General features: G+C 39.0%; 1 protein-coding gene across 2 annotated transcripts in view; it reads right to left on the bottom strand.

Annotated features, from left to right (window-relative positions):
• Positions 1–23084, bottom strand: part of ZNF609 (zinc finger protein 609) — a 231184-nt gene that overhangs the window by 11493 nt on the left and 196607 nt on the right. For both annotated transcript variants that reach the window (XM_044229614.1, XM_044229615.1), the window contains exon 4: positions 235–322. In XM_044229614.1, coding sequence (XP_044085549.1) covers positions 235–322 — 88 coding nt within the window. The remainder of the gene's footprint in view (positions 1–234; positions 323–23084) is intronic.

Here is a 23084-nt window from a genome sequence, read left to right as displayed (position 1 = left end):
CAAAGGCTTAAACAGGATCTCCTCCCCAATGCCTATCCCACCCGTCAACATGTAATTCATTTATTCTTCTTGAATGCCAGAACAGGAGAGTGCCTTCCCTCAACCCAACACTATCATGTTCTTTAAAAGCTGGTTGTCTTAAAAGTGATCCAGCTCTAACAGGATGAAGGCATAAGGGATCACTGATTAGGGTGGCTGAGACTAATATGCGCCAAAAAACTGTAAAATGCTTACCTGGGGGGTGCCCAATCATGCCGCGTGCAGTCAAGAAGTGTACCTACATATGTCTTGTTCCTCCACGTTACATTCACCACCAACATCCCTGGAAGACAAGAAGATTCAGATACAGACAAGAGCAACCCTGCTGGCCACAGACAAGAGTGTTTTTCATTTGAGGAGGATTCTGGCTCCTGTAGGAGGGTTTAGGTGGTGCTCTGGGTCCCCATGAGACACACAGGATTGGGCCAAAATATCACTATGGGAACTGCCTAGTCAGCTCCATAGATTTGTAAGACTTAGTGTCATACTGACATCAGATTTCTCTTTTAAAGAATAAAACATCACAGTTAAAAAGCGCTATTTGCTATTTCTCAAACTTTCTATTGATGGGATCATGCTGATAACTTACCTTTCTCATTAACATTACAAATCTGAGATGTATCTATGTATCTATGCTGACATGAAAAGCTTAACTTATTTTAACTGTGCTCACGTACGTTATGATTTGACCACAATTTTCAAGTTCTCCTACTGATGGACATTTAGGATATTTTGAGCATTGCACTCAAATGATATCACAGTGAACACTCTGTCTTGTTCATATTACTTAAAAATGGTTTTGGATGGATAATATAGTCATACTTCTAAATTCAAAAGCTAGCAAACAAATTGCAATATAAATGAAGTGTCCCTCCTGTCACTGTTCTTCAACCTTCTAGTTCCTCTACCCAGAAACATCCATGGATCCACATAATTCTCCAGAGAGATTTTATACATTTATAAACAAATACACATTTATATATACAATATAAACAAATATACATTCTTCTCAAATGGTAGCAAAAACGATGTTCTGTACTTCTTTCATCTAAACATATATTTTGGATCATTCCATATCAGGACACATTGAACTACTTCAATGGCTGCACTGGAATGATTTCAAAGTATACTATAATTTATTTAATCAGACCCCTGGTGATGGACATTTAGGTTGCGTCACCATTCTGCTATTACAAATAACGCTAAATGGATGATCTTGTACAAATGTCTTATCTTACTTATATGAGTATTTCGGTAAGGTAAATTCCTGTAAGTAAAACTGTTAATCATAGAGCACTTGTATTTGGATCTTGTTAAATACTGCCAAACTGCCATCAAAGAAGGTAGACTAATTTATACACCCATTAGTAGTGCATGAGAACACCAGCTGTCCTTTTCCTTTGGCAACACGGTGTTCTCGAACTTATTGATCTTTGGCAACATGATAGGAGAAAAAAAGTGTTTTATGTAGTTTTAATTTAATGTTTCTTATCATGAGTCTGTATATCATATCATTTTAAGACATTATGAGATGTATTTCCTTCCTGAGTTGTCTGTTCAAATCCTTTGCTCATTTTTCTACTGAAATATGTAGTCCTTTACTTACTTGTAACTCTTAATATACTAAAATAAGCCTACTGTCTGTTGTACAAATCAGGTATTTCCCCCTGGTTTGTCATGTGCTAATGGTGGTTAATGCTCTGTAGACATTATTTGCCTTAAAAAAAAAAAAAAAAGATTTATTTGAGAGCGACAGATACAGTGACAGAGAGCACGAGCAGGGAGAAGGGAGAAGCAGGTTCCCTGCTGAGCACAAAGCCCAAAGCAGGCTCGATCCCAGCTCCTGGGATCATGACCTTTGAGCTGAAGGCAGATGCTTAACTGACTGAGCCAACCAGGCACCCCTATTTACATTTTTTTTTTTTTTTTAAGATTTATTTGACAGACAGAGATCACAAGGAGGCAGAGAGGCAGGCAGAGAGAGAGGAAGGGAAGCAGGCTCCCTGCTCAGCAGAGAGCCCAATGCGGGGCTTGATCCCAGGACCCTGGGATCATGACCTGAGCCGAAGGCAGAGGCTTAACCCACTGGGCCACCCAGGTGCCCCGCCTATTAACCTTTTTAAAGAAGGTTTATTTAAGTACTCTCTATACCCAAAGTGGGGCTCAAACTCATGACCCTGAAGTCAAGAGTTGCATGCTGTACTGACTGAGCCAGCCAGGCACTCTGAAATTATTGACTTTTATGTTGTTACACTTATCAGTCTTTTATTTTATAGCTTTAGAGTTTTTTGTCCTATTTCAAAAGGTTTTCCTTATTCCATCACTTCATTAATAGTTTTTTCTTATGGTTTCTTTTAGTACTTTCATAGTTTGATTTTTTTTAAAGACTTTATTTATTTACTTGACAGAGAGAGAGACAGCAAGAGAAGGAACACAAGCAGAGGGAGTAAGGGAGTGGGAGAGGGAGAAGCAGACTCCCACTTAGCAGGGAGCCTGATGTGGGGCTCAATCCCAGGATCCTGGAATCATGACTTGAGCCAAAGGCAGACGCTTAATAACTGAGTCACCCAGGCGTCCAGTACAGTTTGATTTTTTTATCTTTAAATCTTTGATCCATCTGAAATTCAATCTGGTATAAAACTTTTTTTTTTTTTTTTAAAGTAATCTCCATAACCAACATGGGGCTCAAACTCATGACCAGGAGATCAAGAGTCAGATGCTCTACTGATTGAGCCAGGCACCCCTAAAACAACTTTTTAATTTTGTTTTTGTGGCTTATTTATTCTCTTAAGTATTTTTGGTTAATTCCACATTTTAGTGAAGTCAAATATATTGAGCTTCTCCTTTACAGTTTATGCTTCTGATGTTTTATCACAAAGTCAATAACATTATACCATGAGACACTTTAAAGTTATTAACAAGCTATAAATAGTTTTTACATTTTTAATGGTAGAAAAAATGAAAAGGAAAATAACATTTTATGTTACATGAAATTATATGTTATGTGATCTGAATAAAGTTTTATTGGAATCATAACCACACTTACTCATTTATGCACTGTCTATGCCTGATTTCAGGCCGCAAGGCAGAGTTACATAACGCAACAGAGAGAGAGAGAGAGAGAGGCTGCATGGCCTGCAAACCCTAAAATATTTACTACCTGGCCCTTTGTGCACAGGTTTGCTAGCCCTTTTTAGATCTTTTCTCCTTTCAAATATAAGCACTTAGATGTATGAATTTCCCTCATAGCCTATTTTAGCTGCATTCCACAAGCTTTGATATGTTTTCACTATCATTCAGGTCCAAAGATCTTCTAGTTTCCCCGGTGATTTCCTTTTTGATCCTGGGTTATTTAGAAAAGTGTTGTCAAATTTCCAACTATCTAGGGACTTTCCCGATATCTTTCTGTTATTCATTTCCAATATAATTTGATTCTAATACAATTTGTGGCAGAGAACATACTCTGTATGATTTCAAACCTTTCAAATTTGGAGAACTTCTGGTCTGAAATATGATCTATCTTGAAGAAAGTTCCATGTACACCTGAAAGTAGTATCTTAAAGTGTGTACTCTATAGTTTTAGGGTTTCTATAAATGAATGATATTATTCAAATCTACTATATGGCCACTAATTTTCTCCCACCTTATCAATTACTTGCCCCCTCTTTTTGTTTACTGGAATTTCTGTTCCTCTAGAAGCTGGATGTTCTAGATTAATCCTCTTTTTGATCTCATACTCCTGTTTTCCACTCCTTTGTCTGTATTTTATATTCAAAGGGATTTCCTTCATGTTCTAAATTATATTCTGAAATTTCCATTTTTACTACTGTATTATTTAAAAAAGGCATCCTGTTGTTTCATAGATACAATAATGTTATTTCTCTATTTAATTATAGTTGACCCTTGAACAATAAAGGTTTAAAGTGCATGGGTCCCCTTATACATGTATTTATTCTTTTTTTTTTATAAAGATTTTTTATTTATTTATGAGAGAGAGAGAGCACGCACAGGCAGACAGAATGGCAGGCAGAGGCAGAGGGAAAAGCAGGCTCCCTGCCGAGCAAGGAGCCTGATGTGGGACTCGATCCCAGGATACTGGGATCATGACCTGAGCCGAAGGCAGCTGCATAACCAACTGAGCCACCCAGGCGTCCCCATGGATTTATTCTTTTTAAAGATTTATCCATTTATTTGAGAGAGAGCATGTATGTGCAAGCACCTATGAGTGTGGGAAGGAACAGAAAGACTCTCAGGCAGACTCCCTGCTGAGCAGATGACCTGAGCTGAAACCAAGGATTGGACAAAACCAAGAATGTGATGTTTAACTGACTAATTGACTGAGCCACCAAGGTGCCTGCAGATTTGTTTTTTTTAAATAAATACAGTACAGGGGAGCCTGGTTGGCTCACTGGGTTAAGCCTCTGCCTTCGGCTCAGGTCATGATCTCAGGGTCCTGGGATAGAGCCCTACATCGTGCTCTCTGCTTGGCAGGGAGCCTGCTTCCCTCTCTGTCTCTGCCTGCCTCTCTGCCTGCTTGTGATCTCTCTCTCTCTGTCAAATAAATAAATTAAAAAAAAATACAGTACAGTACGGTAAATGTATTTTCTCTTATAATTTCTTTTTATTTAAAAAAAAAAATTCCAATGGGCCTAGGTGGCTTATTCAGTTAAGCATCTGACCCTTGGTTTTGGCTCAGGTCTTAATCTCGTGTTGTGGGATGGAGCCTCTTGTCAGTCTCCATGCTTGGCAGAGTCAGCTTGTCCCTTTCGCTCCACCTACCTGCTCTCACGTGTGTGTTCTTTCTCAATAATAAAATAAAATAAAATAAATTCCAGTATAATTAACATACTGTGTTATATTAGTTTCAGGTGTATAATACATCATTACTAGGGCTCATTCTAAGTACACTCCTTATTTCTTGGCCCTCTTTCTCCCAACCTTAGATAAAAACCAAGCTTTTGTGTTTTCAGTTCTCTTAAATCAGCACTTGTATGTTTGCTTTCTAGTTTCCAAAGTTCTATTGATTATTTTTGTTTGCAGTAGTTTTGTCTGTTTCTTAATTTTTTTTTTAGATTTTTAAAAAAACATTTTATTTACTTATTTGCCAGAGAGAGAGAGAGAGCACAAGCAGGGGGAGCGGCAGGCAGAGGGAGGAGAGGGAGAAGCAGGCTCCCACTGAGCAAGGAGTCTGATGTGGGACTCGATCCCAAAACACTGAGATCATGACTTAAGCCAAGGGCACATGCTTAACCAACGGAGCTACCCAGGCATCCCTTGTCTTCTTCTTCTTCTTCTTCTTCTTTTTTTTAAAGATTTATTTTTTTGAGAGACAGACAGAGATAGAGGACACATGAGTGAATGCACACGAGTGGGGGAGGGTTAGAGGGAGAGGGAGAATCTTCAGCAGGCTCACCCAAGGGCTCTGATTCCAGGACCCTGAGATTATGACTGGAGCCCAAGTCAGATACTTAACTGACTGAGCCACCCAGGTGCCTCAGTCTTATCTGTTTTTAAAGAAGCCTGTGAGTTTATACCTTAAAAACAAAATTCCTTTACTGACATTTGACTGAATTATAAAGGGAGAAACTGGGAGGTAAATATGTACTTTCAATCTATCATGTTTAACTAAAATAATGTATTTACTTTATTTATCTGGTATATTTCTTTTTTTAATTTAATTTTATTTATTTGACAGAGACAGAGATCACAAGTAGGCAGAGAGGCAGGCAGAGAGCAGAGAGCAGACAGCAGATGCTAAGCAGAGAGCCTGAAACTGGGCTCGACCCTACGACACGGAGATCATGATCTGAGCTGAAGGCAGAGGCCCAGCTCACTGAGCCACCCAGGCGCCCATATGGTATATTTCAAATGTACAAACTATCTAGACAGTTTCTAATTAAAACCTAATTCAGGAAAATTATCACCTATTATATATTCATTTACTGTCTCTCTGCCATTCTTTCAATCTCTTTTATCCCCTAGGACTCCTATCTAATAGGTGTTAGAGCCTCTCAAGCCATTATCTCTCTATTTAAGTTGATCTCTCATGTATTTTTTCTCTTTGTGTTTGATTTTTCCCATTTATAATTTGTTCCTAGAATTTATCTACAGTATTGAATTAAAAACATTTTAATTACTATTATATATATTTCAAAGATTGTCATTTACAAAATTTTAAACTGGTTAATTTTTCTTATCTACATAACATTATTTAATTTCTAGCTCTTTGGCTCAGTTTTTTTGTTTGTTTGTTGTTTTTTTTTTTTTAAGATCTTATTTATTTGACAGAGAGAGAGAAAGAGAAAGAGAGCACAAGCAGGGGGACCAGCAGGCAGAGGGAGAAGCAGGCTCCCTACTAAACAGGGAGCTCCATGTGGGTCTTGATCCCAGAATGCTGGCTGGGATCATGACCTGATCTGAAATCAGACACTTAACTGACTGAGCCACACAGGCGCCCTAGACTTATTACAGTCTTTATTTGTACCACACAATGATTTCACCAGGTGTTCATTCAATTCCTGGTGGTTAAATTTTTAAAATTACTTTTTACATTGAGAAAATTATAGATTCACATACAGTTGTAAGAGATAACAGAAACCCCACTGTACCTTTACTGTTTCCCCTAATGGCAACAACTTGCAAAACTATAGTATTATATCCCAACCAGGAATCTAACAATGACACATCAAGATACAAAATATATTCCTCAACACAAGGATACCTTCTGTTGCCCTTTTACAGCTTCACTCACTTCCCTCTCACACTCATCCTTCCTTTATTCCTGGCAACTACTAGTCTGTTACCCATTTCTGTAATTTTGTCATTTTAACAATGTTATATAAATGGAATTAGATAGCATATAACCTTTTGGGACTGTCTCGCCACCCCTGCCTTACAGCATATAATTATCTGGAGATTCATCCAAGTTGTTGCATGTATCAGCAGTTCAGTCTTTTTTAGTTGGTGAGTGGTATTCCCTGGTATGGATGTACCTGTTTGTTTTACCACTTACCTGCTCAGTGTGAAGGACATCCGGGTTGTTTCCAGTTTGGGTCTATTATGAATAAAGCTGCTATAAACATTTGTGTACAGGCTTTCAGTGAACTTGAGTTTTTATCTCTTTCAGATAAATACCCAGGAGTGCAATTACTGGAACATATTATAGTTGTATATTTAGTTTTTAAAGAAACTGCCAAACTGTTTTCTAGAGTAGCTGTACTCTTATACATTCCCACCAGCCATGCATGCATGAGAGTTCCAGATTCACTGCATTTTTGCCAGTATTTGGCATTAACTTTTAATTTTAGCCATTCTAACAGTGTGTAGTAATGTCTCATATCGTAGTTTTAATTTGCATTTCTGTAATGGCTAATGATGTTGAACATCTTTTTATATGCTTATTTGGCATCTGCATATCCTCTTTGCTGAAATATCTGTTCATGTCTTTAGCCTACTTTCTGACTGGATTGTTTTCTATTATTGAGTTATTAAGAGCTCTTTATATATTCTGGATACTAGTCCTTTGTTAGGCATTTTCTTCTATTCTCTAGCTTGACTTTTCACATCTTAACAAGGTCTTACATAAACCAAACATTTTTAATTTTGATGAAATACAATTTATCCATATCCCCTTTTATGACTGTGCTCTTGGTGTCAAGTCTAAGAACTCTGCCTAACCCTACCTTTTGCCTACTAAAGATTTTCTTTCCAGTTTATGTTTTCTATTTAGGTCCTTGATCCATTCACAGTTAGTTTTTGTGTATGATTCTTTTTCCTTTGGTTTGGCCCATGATGTGCACTTGTTCTACCACCAGTTGTTCGAAAAGGCTGTCTTTCATTCCAAGAACTGCTTTTGCACCTCTGCCGAAATCAGCTGGGTGTATTTGTATGTCTGTTCTGGGTTCCCTGTTTTGTTCCCCTGGTCTGTGTCTTTCTGTCTGCCAATATCACAGCCTTGATTAGTGTGGCTATAAAATTAGTCTTGAAATCAGGGGTCTGATTCCTCCCACTTTATTCTTTTTCAAAACTGTTTTAGCTATTTTTGTTCCTTTGGCCTTCTCATATAAATTTTAGAATAATCTTGTCCATATCTACAAAATATCTTGCTAGAATTTTTATAGGAATTAACATTAAACCTGAATATCAATTTGGGGAAATCTGACATCTTTACTATGTACTCCTCATTCATTTAGATCTTCGTTTTCTTGTATCAGCTTTGTATAGTTTCAGCACACAAATCTTACAGCTATTTTGTTAGATTTACATCTAAGGATTTCATTAAAAAAAAAAAAAAGATATTATTTAACTATTTTAGAGCTAGGCAGTGCACAAACAGGGGAAGAAACAGAGGGAGAGGGATAAGCATACTCCACACTCAGTCCAGAGCCTGACATGGGGCTTGATCCATGATCCTGAGATCATAACCTGAGCCAAAATCAAGAGTTGGGTGCTTAAGCAACTGAGCCACCCAGGTGCTCCAAGGATTTCACTTTTTTGAGCTATTGTGAATGGTATTATATTTTTAATTTCCATGTCCATTTGTTCATAGCTAGCATGTAATAGACCTAGAATTTATTTTTATATATTTATCCTATATTCTACAACCTAGTTGAACTTACTCATTAGTTCTAAGAGTTTATTAAATACTGAGATTTTCTATTTAGACAACCATGGAACGTGCAAATAAGTACACTTGTATTTCTTCCTTTCTGATGTGTGTGCCTTTTATTTCCTTTTCTTGTCTGGTTGCACTAGCTAGAACTTCCAGCACTATGTTAGATAAGGGTAGTGAAAACAGACATCCTTGCCTTATTCGTGCTCTTATTGGGGTAAACATTCAGTCTTTCATTATGAAGTATAATGTTTGGCTCCATGTTGGGGATACAAGGCAAAAAGAAAACCCAGTTGTTCCACAAGATTTGAGGTCCCTAGATGGACTGCCTTCTTTCCCCAACCTTCACAATTTTTTTTTTTTTAAGATTTTATTTATTTGTCAGAGAGAGAGAGAGAACATGAGCAGGGGTAGGGGCAAAGGGAGCAAGTAGCAAGGAGCCTGATATGGGAACCTGGGATCATGACATGAGCTAAAGTCAGATGCTTAACCAACTGAGCCACCCAGGAGCTCCCTGAACAGGTCTTTTAATGGCCTCTGCCGGTAGAGTAAATTTAGGATATCACAGTTCTAATCACTGTACCAGAAGGCAATTTGACATACCTCTTCACAACTCCTTAGGCTTCCCTCCTCCCCCATTCAATTAACTTCTGGAAATCTCCTTTCATGAGGCTGGTTGGGGGATGGCATCTCCCCTGGCTTCAAGTTCTGTCTCTTTTTGGGGCATTTTAGTATCTAGTACTGCTCAAAAACTCATCTCTCAGGCACCATTCTCTATTCACTGGAGGCCAACAGGCCCACAGTTTCAGCTTCACCCAGTGACTTGTATCTCTCCTATTTTTGGTCCATGAAGGTGGTTATTTTGTTCTTGAGCCCAAATATGTTGATTTCTACTTTATATATTTTATTTCTTGCTATGTGTCTGGAACACAGGGTATGTGTCAAAAGTTTGAACACAGTAAATCATCTTGATTGGAAGTCCCAAAGCACATTTTCTATGTAATTTATTTATAGAATAAGTCTGGGAACTTTAGAATTAGACTTTACTTTTTGTCTTTGGTCATACACTAATAAAATACTATTTCACCCAGCACTCCCAGGGCATATCTGTAGTAATTCACCTATATTCATTTTCTTCTTTGATGTCGAATGTGACTGTCTAAAGATCAATGGACTTGGAATTAGAAAACCTTAGTCCAAAACCTTACTCTTTTATAGTATAACCTTGGTCAAGTCACTTAAATTCTATGCCTCTCAGATTTTTTTTAATAGTTTTTTTTTTTTAAAAGATTTTATTCATTTATCTGACGGAGATCACAAGTCAGCAGAGAGGGTTGGGGGGAAGCAGGCTCCCCACTAGGCAGAGAGCCTGATGCGGGGCTCAATCCCAGGACCCTGGGACCATAACCTGAGCCAAAGGCAGAGGCTTCAACCCACTGAGCCACCCAGGCGCCCCTCTCAGATTAAAAAAAATACATTTTATTGTTATTATTTATTTGACAGACAGACAGAGAGGGAACACAAGCAGGGGGAGTGGAAGAGGGAGAAGGAGGCTTCCCACTGAGCAGGGAACATGATGTGGGGCTCGATCCCAGGACTCTGGGATCATGACCTGAGCTGAAGGCAGGAAGGCAAAGTGTTAACGACTGAGCCACCAAGGCACTCTGCCTCTCAGATTTTTAATATCCCAGGATTAAAATGGAAATAAATGATAGGTTTGTTAAATTAGATAACTAGCCTACGGTAGCCTTTCTATAAGTCAAAGAGAATGCTTTAGACAAGAACATCAGTACTTGCACCCTGAACTCCTGAGCAGGGCTTTAAATCTTATTTAGTCCCTGTTTTCTTTCAAATCGAATCTTAGGACACTTGATCATAAAATCAGATCAAACAAGAGAGTTGGGGGGGGGGAGGATTATCCTACCAGAAAGTCTCACTAATGAAATGAGGGCAGAAAAGAACTTTGGTTTAGCCAAACGGATTCTAACTCAAACATTTACTGCACATCTATTATGTGCGAGGTGTTTTCATACTCATTATCTTGTCAAATATTCACAGCCTTGTTCACCTTTTTGAACAAGGCAGGCCATATAGAGAAAGCACAGTCCTTCCAACAATACTGGTCATACAGTGATTGTTAAAGCTACTCTGCAAACAAGGAAATGAAAGCCAACAAAAGTTAAGTAATTTATCAAAGATCTCATTATTTATTAGTGGTCAAGATATCTGTGCCTGTGCAGTTATCCGTAATGGATTCTGGATTCTTTACATAATTTCCTTAAAATATCCCTTTATTTTCATCTTAGATAAAAGACACATACAGGATTGCAGGGAGGAAAAGAACAGGATTGCAAGGAGGTAAAGGACAGAATTCCTATCCCTTTCCAGGGCTCTGACATCTTAAGGGAAATGGCAAACCTCTTAAGAAAGCAATTAGGCTATATTCTCTATAGCCATTAGCAAAGTGAATTCAAATGGATGTCTCCTCCCAGTGATGGGCTCCTCTGATTACTGCATTACGAATTTGAACAGGGAAAGAGTCCACTTATTTCTAGACAATGAAGACTTAGAGATAGGCATCTCATTAATAAGGGCAGATGAGCACAGCTGTATATAGAAAGCAGCAATACAATTTGAAGATGAATGTTACTCGTGCTCTTGCAACAGCTGGGCAGGAACACATGTTTATAAATCTGTCTTCTTCCTCTAGTATAAGCTGCAAACCCTAGCAATAATGAATGAGCTGAAAAGAAGACAGGTCAGACATAGTGCTGGAAATGGAAGAGGGGAAGTGGAAAAATTCTAATATGGAAAAACAAAATGGAGGCTTGTTTAAATGTCAAACCAAACACATTTTTCTGAAGTGTAACTCTCTTCCTACAAGGTTCCGAGTTGAGACAGCTGGAAGAATAAGAGGACAGGAAGGAAAAGCAGAAAATAACACTTAACAGACTTAGTTTCTCTATTAGGGCAGCATGTAGGCTGAAGAGAAAGAAAAATTGGTTTCCATTTTAGAAAGTATGTGTGTGTGTGTGTGTGTGTTTTAAAACAGATCCGCACTCTATTGAGATGTTTTTTTTAATATATTTAAAATTTTTTTTTCCAATTTATTCATTTTCAGAAAAACATTATTATTATTTTTTCACCACACCCAGTGCTCCATGCAAGCCGTGCCCTCTATCATACCCACCACCTGGTACCCCAACCTCCCAACCCCCTAATTTTTTTTTAAAGTCATCTCTACACCCAACATGGGCCTTGAACTCACGAATCAAGAGTCACATGCATGCTCTATGGATTGAGCCAGCCAGGCACCCCTGAAAACTTCCTATTTTGAATCAGTGTTCGCAAAATAAGGAAAAGCTTGGCATATTTAAAGATAATAATGCTAAAAATAGTAGTAATAAATAGTGCTTTGTTTCTCTAGATGTTTATTTTCCAAGAATCTTACAGACATAATCTCATTAAACATTACTGATTTTTAAAGTGCTGAGTATTCTCTCTTCTTACAGATGATAGATACTGCAGCAAAGTAAAGGGGAAATGACTTAGTATGAGGCAGCAGTCAGGTTCTGCCCATCTCAGGAAGAGTGGTGTTGAGAAAAAAAACCAATCCCAAAGCAGCACTGTTTTCTTTCAGAGGATAATTCAAAGCCTCAAAACAGTTGCACAGCCAAGACTGATCCAAGAACAAGAGTAGAAAGAATAAATTTTATCTCCAGGGCCCTCACTTTTACCACTTCTCCTAGCACCTTGTTTCTCTCAGGGACCTACTACCTCCACGCTCAGGTGACTCTCTTTGCTTTTTGTTTTTTTTTTTTTTTTTAACACACATTTTTATTTTTCATTTTATTTTATTTTTTAAAGATTTTATTTATTTAACAGAGAGATAGAGAGAGAGCACAAGTAGACAGAGCGGCAGACAGAGGGAGAGAGAGAGAAGCAGGCTCTCCATCGAGCAAGGAGCCCAATGCAGGGCTCGATCCCAGGACCCTGTGATCATGACCTGCACTGAAGGCAGTCGCTTAACTGACTGCTTCACTCAGGCACCCCTTATACACATTTTTAAAAAAGATTTCATTTATTTGAGAGAGACAGCTAGGGGGAGGAGCAGAGAGGAAAGTCAGAGGGAGAGAATCTCAAGCAGACTCCCTGCTTAGCGCAGAGCCCACTGCAGTTGATCCCAGGACTCCTCAAGATCATGTCCTCAGCTGAAGTCAGATGCTCAACTGACAGCCACCCAGGTGCCCCCTGACATTACCTTTCAAAAAGTACATGCTCTTTGACCCAAAAAATCCTCCTGTGGTATTTACTCATAAATATTCTCAGTGTAAAATATGAATGAAATATTTGCTGCAGTAGTGTTTAAGAGCAAAAATTGGGAACCAAACTAAAAGTCCTTCAATGAGGGACCAGTTAAATCCATTTCTGTACATCCACACAATGGAATACTATGCAGTTGTTAAAAAGGAAGCAACTATAAATAAACTGCTATGGGACAAATTCTGAGATATACAGGTGAGTGAAAAAGAACTAAGGTACAGAACAGTAACCATAGTATGTTACCATCTATGCTTAAAAAGAAGTATATAATAGGTATTTACAAGTGCATAGAAGGTCACTGTAAGGATAAATAAACTAGCAATAGCAGTCTTGTCCAGGGAGGGAAGCTGGGTGGCTGGCAAGAGACTCAGGCAAGAGAAAGTTTTCATTGTATACTCATTTTACCTTTGAATTTTGCCCCATACGCATGTCTTATGTATTAAAAAAAAATTAATTTGGTAGAATTTCAAAGATGTTCTAAAAATTCTCCTTTTAAGGGTGTGTGGGTGACTCAGTTGGTTAAATGTCCAACTCTTGATTTCAGTTCAGTCCATGATCTCAGGGCTGTGAGATCCAGCCCCGTTCAATTTTCCCTCCCCATCTCCCTCAGCCCCTCTGCACCAACTTCTTCTCTAAAAAACAAAACAAACCAAAAAACCCCCACAAACGAATAACAAAAAACTCCTTGTAGGCAAAAGTGCAGGCAATACTGGACTTGAAAAGGGCATACAAGTGGCAGGATAGACACTATCTCTGAAAAAAACCTGTCTCATTTCCTCTATAATGGTCAACCTCTCTTTACTCAATTCAGAGTATCGGAGAGATTGTGGCAGTTCTAAAATATGTCTATAAATTCTTTGATAATTCTTCCTTCAAAAAAGGAAGAGACCTAATTCTCACCTTGAACGTGGGTTACCTAGCAACTTGCTTCTAATAAACAGAATGTGGTGGAAGCAATGTGCATGACTTAGAGTAGGTGATGAAAAGAACTGTGGTCTCCTCCTTGGTTTTTCTCTTGGGGAAGCCAGCTGCTGTGATGTGAGGACACTCCAGCAGGCCACCCTATGGAGAGGTCCATGAGACTAAAAAACTGAGGCCTCCTGCGAACAGCCATGTGAGTGAGCCAACTTGGAAGAGGATCCTTCAAGTTTAGACAGGCTTTCAGATGATGGCCAAGCCCGGTAGCATCTTGACTGCAACCTCACGAGAGACCCTGAGACAGAACCAACCCCCTAAGCCACTCCTGAACTCTTGACCCACGAAAACTATAGGAGATAATATTTATTTATGCTTTGGGGGTAATTTGTTACTATATAATAGATAACCTAGAGTAGTGTCTTACCCTGAATAGACAAAGAATTCATTTAACTTATTTCTTCCTGGAGCAAATATTTATTGAGCATCTATTATTTGCCAGGCATTATGTTAAGTATTGTATTAACAAAAAACAGCTACAAAAATACCGAGGTTCATTCCTGGGCTTAAATATTTATTAAAAGCCTACTCTGTGGAATTCACTGGACAAAGTACTGAAGAACAAAGGTTAATAAGGCCAGCTGCCTGTCCTCAACATAAGGGACTGATAAAGGGAAAGGGCAGGGTGTAAAGCTCTCAAGTTACTCCAATAGGCTTGAGTTTTCAAATGAAAACATAAGCATTTGCCTATGTGCTACTTTTTAAAAACTTTTTAAAAATTTTTATTTACTTGAGAGAGAGAGAGAGAGAGAGCACGAGCAGGGGAAAGAAGGAGAAGCAGGCTCGACACAGGGCTCCAGTACAGCACCCCAGGATCATGACCTGAGCCAGAGTCAGACACTTAATCGACTGAGTCACCCAGGTGCCCTGCCTATATGCCCCTGCTTTAAAATCTTATTTCAATCCCAATTTTCAATCCTGGTTGATGCTGACAACTACTCCCTGGAAAAACGCAGGTTAGCATGCATGTATCTCTCTTTCACATTATTTATTCATTCAACAAATGAACACCTACCTACTCTGGGCCAGTAACTGTTCTGAAGTGATGGGATATAGCAATGCACAAAACATATAGTCCTTGCTCTTCTATACAATTTATATTCAAACAATGGGAGAAAGACAATAAATAAGTGAAGAAGTAAGTATATATTCTACAGTGGTAAACCCTATGGAGAAAAAGAAAACAGAAGCAGACGAAAAGAGAATGTAAGGGGTAGGGATGTTGCTATTTTGTAAAGGAGGTTAAGAAAAGCCTTACTGAGGGACGCCTGGGTGGCTCAGTTGGTTGGACGACTGCCTCCAGCTCAGGGCGTGATCCTGGAGTCCCGGGATCGAGTCCCACATCAGGCTCCCAGCTCCATGGGGAGTCTGCTTTGCTCTCTGACCTTCTCCTCGCTCATGCTCTCTCTCACTGTCTCTCTCTCTCAAATAAATAAATAAAATCTTTAAAAAAAAAAAAAAAGAAAAAGAAAAGCCTTACTGAGAAGGTGACATTCAAGGTGAGATACTTGACGGAGGCAGAGAGTGAGCTATGTGGATATTAGAATGAAGAACACTTCAGGCAGAGGAAAATGCAGGCCCTTTAATGGGAATGTGCCTCACATGTTCTGAGGAACGGCAAAATGGATATGAGGATACAGGGGAGTTAGAGAAAGAGATGAGGTCAGAGACATGAAGGCAGGCCAGATCAAGTAGATCAGGGGTTGAGGGACAGAAACAGGCAGCTGACTGGATTTGGCGCTGGGGCCATAGCTTCCCGAACCCTAACTCCATGCAGGGAAATGATGGAAGCCAGAGGGAGACAGTATATATGCCCAGACTTTGGCCTCAGCATGCATTCTTCCACAGATACAAAGCTCTAAGTGAGAGCTAACTGAGATATTTTACTGGTATTAGGCACTCAGAACCTGTTTGTTAAACAGATAAAAAAGTAGGGCACCTGGGTGGCTCAGTGGGTTAAGCCTCTGCCTTTGGCTCAGGTCATGGTCTCAGGGTCCTGGGATCGAGGCCTGCATCAGGCTCTCTTGCTCAGCAGGGAGCCTTCTTCCCCCCTCTCTGCCTGCCTCTCTGTCTGTCCATCATATCTCTCTCTCTCTGTGTCATATGAATAAATAAAATCTTAAAAAAAAAAAAAAAAGAAATCAGTTTGGGACCCAAAATAACATTTAACTTTCTACAGAAAAATGGTTTGAGTCCCCCCACAAAATGTTTTGAAGATTAACTCTGGAATACAAGCCATTTATAAGCTGAGGACTCTCCATATACAGAAGACATTTTAATCTTTTTGCTAATGACCCAGTGCATTATACTACATATAATTATCTATGATGCAGTAAAGAGATGTCCCTTTAAAGGTTTGGTGCCTTGCTGGCTCAGTGGGTGGAGCATGATCTTGGGGTTATATGAGTTTAAGCCCCATGCTGGGGGTAGAGTTCACTTAAAAAACAAACCAAAACAAAACAGACCTATTTTTAAAAAGGTTGGAGTATTAAGAGTTAATAACCCTCTATTAATTGTAACCAAATTGCTCTGTTGGATTTTTGTGTTTGGCTTTTCCGTCTCTTTTCTGGTTGTTAGCAGTAACTTTTTCTTGTCATTGATTTGTCTACCTTTCACAGTAGCAATCCTTCCCTTATCACCAACTTTTGTATCTCACCCAACTTCTTTCTCTTAATCTACTCTAGAGGAAATCAGGGAGTCAACACTCAGATAGCTCAATCTTTAGCCCTATGAGTCCTCTTATCTGACTTCTGGGCTACATACATTCTATATCCATTAATGTCATGATTCTCTTAAGACTCTGTTGTATTTGAATTCAAAGTTCATGGGGAGGGGCACCTGGCTCGCTCAATCAGTAAAGCATTCAACTAAGGGTTGTGAGTTTAAGCCCCAAGATGGGTATAGAGATTGCTAAAAAAAATTATTTTAAAATCTTTTTAAAGATTTTATTTATTTGTCAGAGAGAGAGAGAGTGTACAAGCAGGGGGAGTGGTAGGCAGAGGCAGAGGGAGAAGCAGGCTCCCTGCTGAGCAAGGAGCCCATTGTGGGACTCAATCCCAGGACCCTGGGATCATGACCTAAGCCAAAGGCAGCTGCTTAATCAACTGAGACACCCAGGTGTCCCTAAACTAACAACAGTAAAAAAAGTTCATGGGGAAAAATTCTATTACTGGTAGACAAAGGAATCAGTCAGATAAATCATTTCTGGTGACTCCCTACAACTAAGTTTGTCAGCGAGCTTTGAATGTTGTATTACATGTGTATGTGGTCAATATCCAATAATTTTTTTAAAACTGAAGACTTGTTTTTATCCCTGTTTTAAGTATGTTATTTCTACTAATGGGCAATGAGGGTTTCATTATAGATGCCAAGAATGCCTAGGCATGGCTACAAAATGAAACATACATCTTTAGGTCTCTCTTAGAGAAACTAAAAAGCATTGTTTAAGGCAGTGGTTCTCCAAGTGTGGTTCAGGGAACCTGGGGAGTCTCAAAGACAGTTTCAAGGGGTCAGCAAAGTCAAACCCATTTTCATTATAATATTAAAACAAATTTATCTTATTTTCATTCTTTCCTGCATAAGAGTTGTTCAGAGGCTGCATAACGTGGTATTTTGACAAACCAAAGTATAGATGAAAATCCAGCTTATCTTTTATTAGGTCATACATTTAAATTATTTGTTAATACATTTAAAACATTTTTCTCACTGGGGCGCCTGGGTGGCTCAGTGGGTTAAAGCCTCTGCCTTCGGCTCAGGTCATGATCCGAGGGTCCTGGGATCGATCCCCACATTGGGCTCTCTGCTCAGCAGGGAGCCTGCTTCCCTTCCTCTCTCTCTGTCTGCCTCTCTGCTACTTGTGATCTCTGTCTGTCAAATAAATAAATAAAATCTTTAAAAAAAAAAACAAAACATTTTTCTCACTAAATATTTTTATTTTAGAAAAAAAAATATATAGTAAGGTTTTATTTATTTGTGTGTGAGAGAGAGATAGAGACAGGGAACTCAAGCAGGGATAGTGGCAGAGGGAGAAGCAGGCTCCACAATGAGCAAGGAGACTAATGCAGGACTCAATCCCAGGGTGGGATTGTGACCAGAGCCGAAGCCAGATATTTAACCAACTGGGACACCTGTTGTCCCTAGAAACTATATTTTTCATAAACAATGTTCACATATAATAGGTTTTTTTACTATTGTTTTTAAATGTGTTAATAAATACGCAGTTTAACAGTTCCTCAATTTTAATTCCTATTATGATAAACATCGAGCTATAGTATCAATAAACAAAAGCTCTTGGAAGTCATTAATATTTATCTATATACTTATTTAGTAATCTCTACTCCCAACGTGGGGATCAAACTTATAAACCTGAAATCAAGAGTCACATGTTCTCCCAACTGAGCCAGCCAGAAACCCACTTAATAATTATTAAGAGTGAAAGGAATATTGAGTATAAAACATATTAGGGAGTGCCTGGGTGCCTCAGTCATTAAGCATCTGCCTTCGGCTCGGGTGGTGATCCCGGAATCCTGGGATCAAGTCCTGCATCAGGCTCCCTGCTCTGCCTGGCGTGCAAGAAGCCTGCTTCTCCTTCTCCCACTCCCTCTGCTATGTTCCCTCTCTTGCTGTGTCTCTGTCAAATAAAATCTTAAAAAACGAACAAAAACAAAAACTGATGCCATTTTCTTTTTATTTCACACACACACACACACACACACACACACACACACACACACACACGACTTGATCTCATCACCCTGAGCTGAAATCAAGAGTCAGATGCTTAACTGACTAAGTCACCCAGACCCCCCAACCTTTTTCTTTTCCTCAAGTGAACTCAACACCTACTGTGGGGCTTCAAATCATGGCCCTCAGATCAAGAGCCACGTGTTCTACAGACTGAAGCAGCCAAGAACCCCTATTTCTGCCTTTTTATAGAGATGTTAACAGAGCTGCTGCTACCTTCATGCCGGGAGACAGGAAATTGGGGACTGGCCAGTTCTACCACTGCTGTCAGTTTTGCCTTGTGGAGATGGGCATGTCCAGCTGGAATTCTCCTAAATTATGAGAATTCAGGACCTGAAGAGAAGAGGCAACTGATGAACTGGAAAGGAAGCAGGGAACTTCGGCATAACTAGAAGGGATCAGGGGCTGAAAGGGGAGGAAGCAGAGCTGGCTTTCAATGGCATCTGGATAACAGTCAGTCACTATGGCCTGTCATTCTGGCTTAGAACTCCTTGAACTCAATGTCTGCCTCTCCATTCCCACCACAACCATCAGAGTCCAAGTCCTTATTAACTCAACTGTAGACTATTACAATAGCCTCTGACTTGTGTCCCTAACTCCAGGTTTTAATTCTTTTTGTTAATCCAGCTGGTAAATCACTATCAGATTAATCTACTTCATACACTGCTTTCATGCAATTAGCCAGCAAATACGTATCACTTATTATTCTCCATCATTGTGCCAAGTGCTATTGGAAATTCAAAATTTTTATTGAATTGACAGTTTTACTCTTTTGGGGTGGTGGGGGAAGAAAAATGAATATAAGTAAAAAATGCTGAATAAAAAAAAAAGCTGGGGTGCCTGGGTTGCTCAGTGGGTTAAAGCCTCTGCCTTCGGATCAGGTCCTGGTCCCAGGGAGCCTGCTTCCCCCCCCGCCCCCTCGCCCCCTCGCTCTCTCTCTGCTTGCTTGTGATTTTTGTCAAATAAATAAATAATCTTAAAAAAAAAAAAAAGTGCATACTGTGATAGAGCCAGGAAGTGTATGTAGATCAAAGAAGGAAGAATAGGTAGGATTTTGTAAATCTTAAGAGGATCTGGGATGAGCACAGCACCTGTAAGGAAGAGTAAAGTCATGTAATGATGAGCTGAGGCTGTGTTAGAGATTAAGAAAAGACTATAAAGTCAGTCAGTCTAATACTTGATGCTAAATAAATACTTGTTAGTTGTTTGATTGGTGCACTAATCCATTGTTACAGATAGAAAATAAGATAAAAACTTGATAGGTTTGTGCTGGGTTGCTTAATTTACACTACCCCAACAACTATTACTCATCTACTATTTTCTAAATATGGTAAGAATGAAGGTTATGGTTTTCAGCCTCTTTGTTAATAATCCCTTGACTCATTTTACACAATTCCCATGCCCCTTCTTCCCAAAAGCCATTCTTTATATGTAATGTACACATTTTTGTTTGTATATATTCATACAAAATGTATATTACTTTGATTTCATGTATTTTAACTTACATATATAGGATTATGTTACGGATTTCATTGTTTGTTTTTTTAAGCTTGGCACTATGTTGTTAAGAATCATCTATATTGGGGCACCTGGTTGGCTTAGTTGGTTAAGTGGCTGCCTTTGGCTCAGGTTCTGATCTCGGGGTACTGGGATCAAGTCCTGCATTGGGTTTCCTACTCAGCCAGGAGTCTGCTTCTTCCTCTCCCTCTGCCCCTCCCTCTGCTAGTGCTCTCTCAAATAAATAAGACCTTTAAAAAAAAACAAAGAATAATCTTTATTGTTATATATAACCCACAAGGTTATCTGTAATGTTTATACCTATCATTTAATAATCAATATGTAATAAGTTCCTATCAGTAATTAGGGGCTATGGTAGAAGCCATTGTCCCTATCCTAGCCTAATGTATCTTATAGTCTAGCTGGAACAGATAAACACTCAAAAAAAATAACATGCTGTCAGGTAACAATGGATAAAGACAGAGTAAAGTTTGGTTGAAGAGCTGATTGAACTATACCTTGCCATAACATGATATATTTAGTAAAAGAGGAAAGACAGGAAGGATGTGGCATCTAGATTTAAATGAACTAATACAAAGTTGTAAAATAAAGTTTTAAACATTTTTAGACTTTCCTCTAGATGGTGCTAAAGCAATCATATTATCTTTTATAACTGAAGTTTCCTTCAAAATTATATAAAGGGTAAGAGGTAATTTATGACTCCTTAACACCTAATAGCTCCTCTACCAGTTTTACTGCCCTTTCGTTCCTAGTCTTGGACAGTGAGAAATCCTGGACATTGCTAAGAAATTAAAACCACAGACAACTCAAACACCAGTGTTTTCTCATCCAATCTACAAAGAGCTATAAATTCAAAGCAATGTGGTATTGGTGTTTGTTGGGAAGCAGAGGAATGGGACTGAATAATTTGCAGTCTCTGCTTCCAGGAAGTTTGTAACCTACAATTAAGTAAAATAGGCAAAACTCTTAATATAAAGCAGAAGACATTATTACCAGCAATGTTTACCACTACTAATCTAACACATAACAGGAATGCATAGAGTAGGTAATGAATATTCTAACCTGTTTAAGGAAACAAGGGCTGTTTAGGGACTAGCAAGAAGTTTTTAAAGATTGGCTTAAATTAAAATCTTTGGACATCCATATAACATACACCCTAAATTCTGTTATATATTTTTAGGTATTTGGACCAAATGGAATCCCTGTTTAGGAAGAGCCACACTGTTCATTCTGTACAGACTTTCAGTATCTTAGGTAATATGACGCAGAGATAGAGAGATGTGAACTGAACTCTAGTATTTCATGTTATGAGGTGTTGTATTTGGTTTTTTTTAAAGATTTATTTATTTACTTGACAGGCAGAGATCACAAGTAGGCAGAGAGGCAGGCAGAGAGAGAGGAGGAAGAAGGCTCCCCGCTGAGCAGAGAGCCTGATGCAGGGCTCAATCCCAGGACCCTAGGATCATGACCCGAGCCGAAGGCAGAGGCTTAACCCACTGAGCCACCCAGGACCCCCGAGGTGTTGTGTTTTTCAAAAAAGATTTGTTTATTTGAGAGAGAGAGAGAGAGAATCTCAAGTGACTCATCACTGAGTGAGGAGCTGGACTGGGACCTGATCCTATGACCCTGAGATCATGACCTGAGCGGAAATCAGGAGTTGGGCACTCAACCAACTGAGCCGCTCAGGTGCCCCTTTTTGGTTTGCTTTTAAAAAAAATACTCTGTGGGGGCACCTGGGTGGCTCAGTGGGTTAAAGCCTCTGCCTTCGGCTCAGGTCATGATCTCAGGGTCCTGGGATTGAGCCCCGCATCGGGCTCTCTGTGAGGCAGGGAGCCTGCTTCCTCCTCTCTCTCTGCCTGCCTCTCTGCCTACTTGTGATCTCTCTGTCTCTGTCAAGTAAATAAATAAAATTAAAAAAAAAAAAAAAAACCAACTCTGTGAATAGAAACAAAACAGCTTCTACTTCCTTCTCAAGAGGGGAGCATCTCTAGAAAACTCCCGTGTTGGTATCTGGAGAACACCTAAGAGAAACTTCTACCTGGGCCACCTCCATCAGCTACTACTGCCGGAACAGCTTACAAACCTTTAGGTCATCTTATATCCTTGCTCCATCAAAGATGCTTTCTCCCTCTATATCCTCTTGACAGCTCTGTCACAATCTTTGCCCTCCAATGCTAGTGATGAATGGGCTTGGAATGCCCCCACTGAATAGAGGCTGAGCAATGGTTCACTGTTCCTAACTAATAAGAGCATAAAATTAGGCATCAATTTCAGTTACCTGGTCTCCAAGCTAAAAAATAACTACTAAGCTAATAAAGAGCTGGTGTGAATTGCTCACCTTATCCAGAGTCACCCTTTTGGGAAAAGCTGAAAACTAATTGAGCTCTATAATTTAGCCAAAAGTGATCTCTTTTAGTTCTCAATTGTATGGCATCTGCTGAATGCATTATTAATAGGGCTCTTCATACACACTATTTGGTGGTATAGTTACTTGCCTATATTTACTTGAAAATATTCAGTTATAAGATTTCCTGAAAAGAAGCTCTCATAAACAAAGCAAATGTGAAAAAACAACTCCATAAATCTTAGAAAACAAAGCTGCCTATTTGGCATTACATGGCAAAAATGTGACAGGGTATAAATTTCTTTTTATTCCACCCCATTTAGAAGTATACAGGACTAGCCTTAGGTAAAGCTGTTCAAGATGTTCTTTGACTTAGTAAAGGTTTTAATGTAACCAAATCGGTAGATCTTTTTTCTTTGTGATTTCTTCCATTACTTTTATGGTTAGCCTTTTCATCTAGAAATCTGGAATTTATGTATTATTTTAATTAAGTGGCTTTATAAAAATCAAACAAACATGTATCTCTTTATA

This window comes from Neovison vison, chromosome 13 (assembly GCF_020171115.1).
Source record: "Neovison vison isolate M4711 chromosome 13, ASM_NN_V1, whole genome shotgun sequence".
NCBI classification, from domain to species: Eukaryota; Metazoa; Chordata; class Mammalia; order Carnivora; family Mustelidae; genus Neogale; species Neogale vison.
This window is presented reverse-complemented; position numbering and strand designations above follow the sequence as displayed.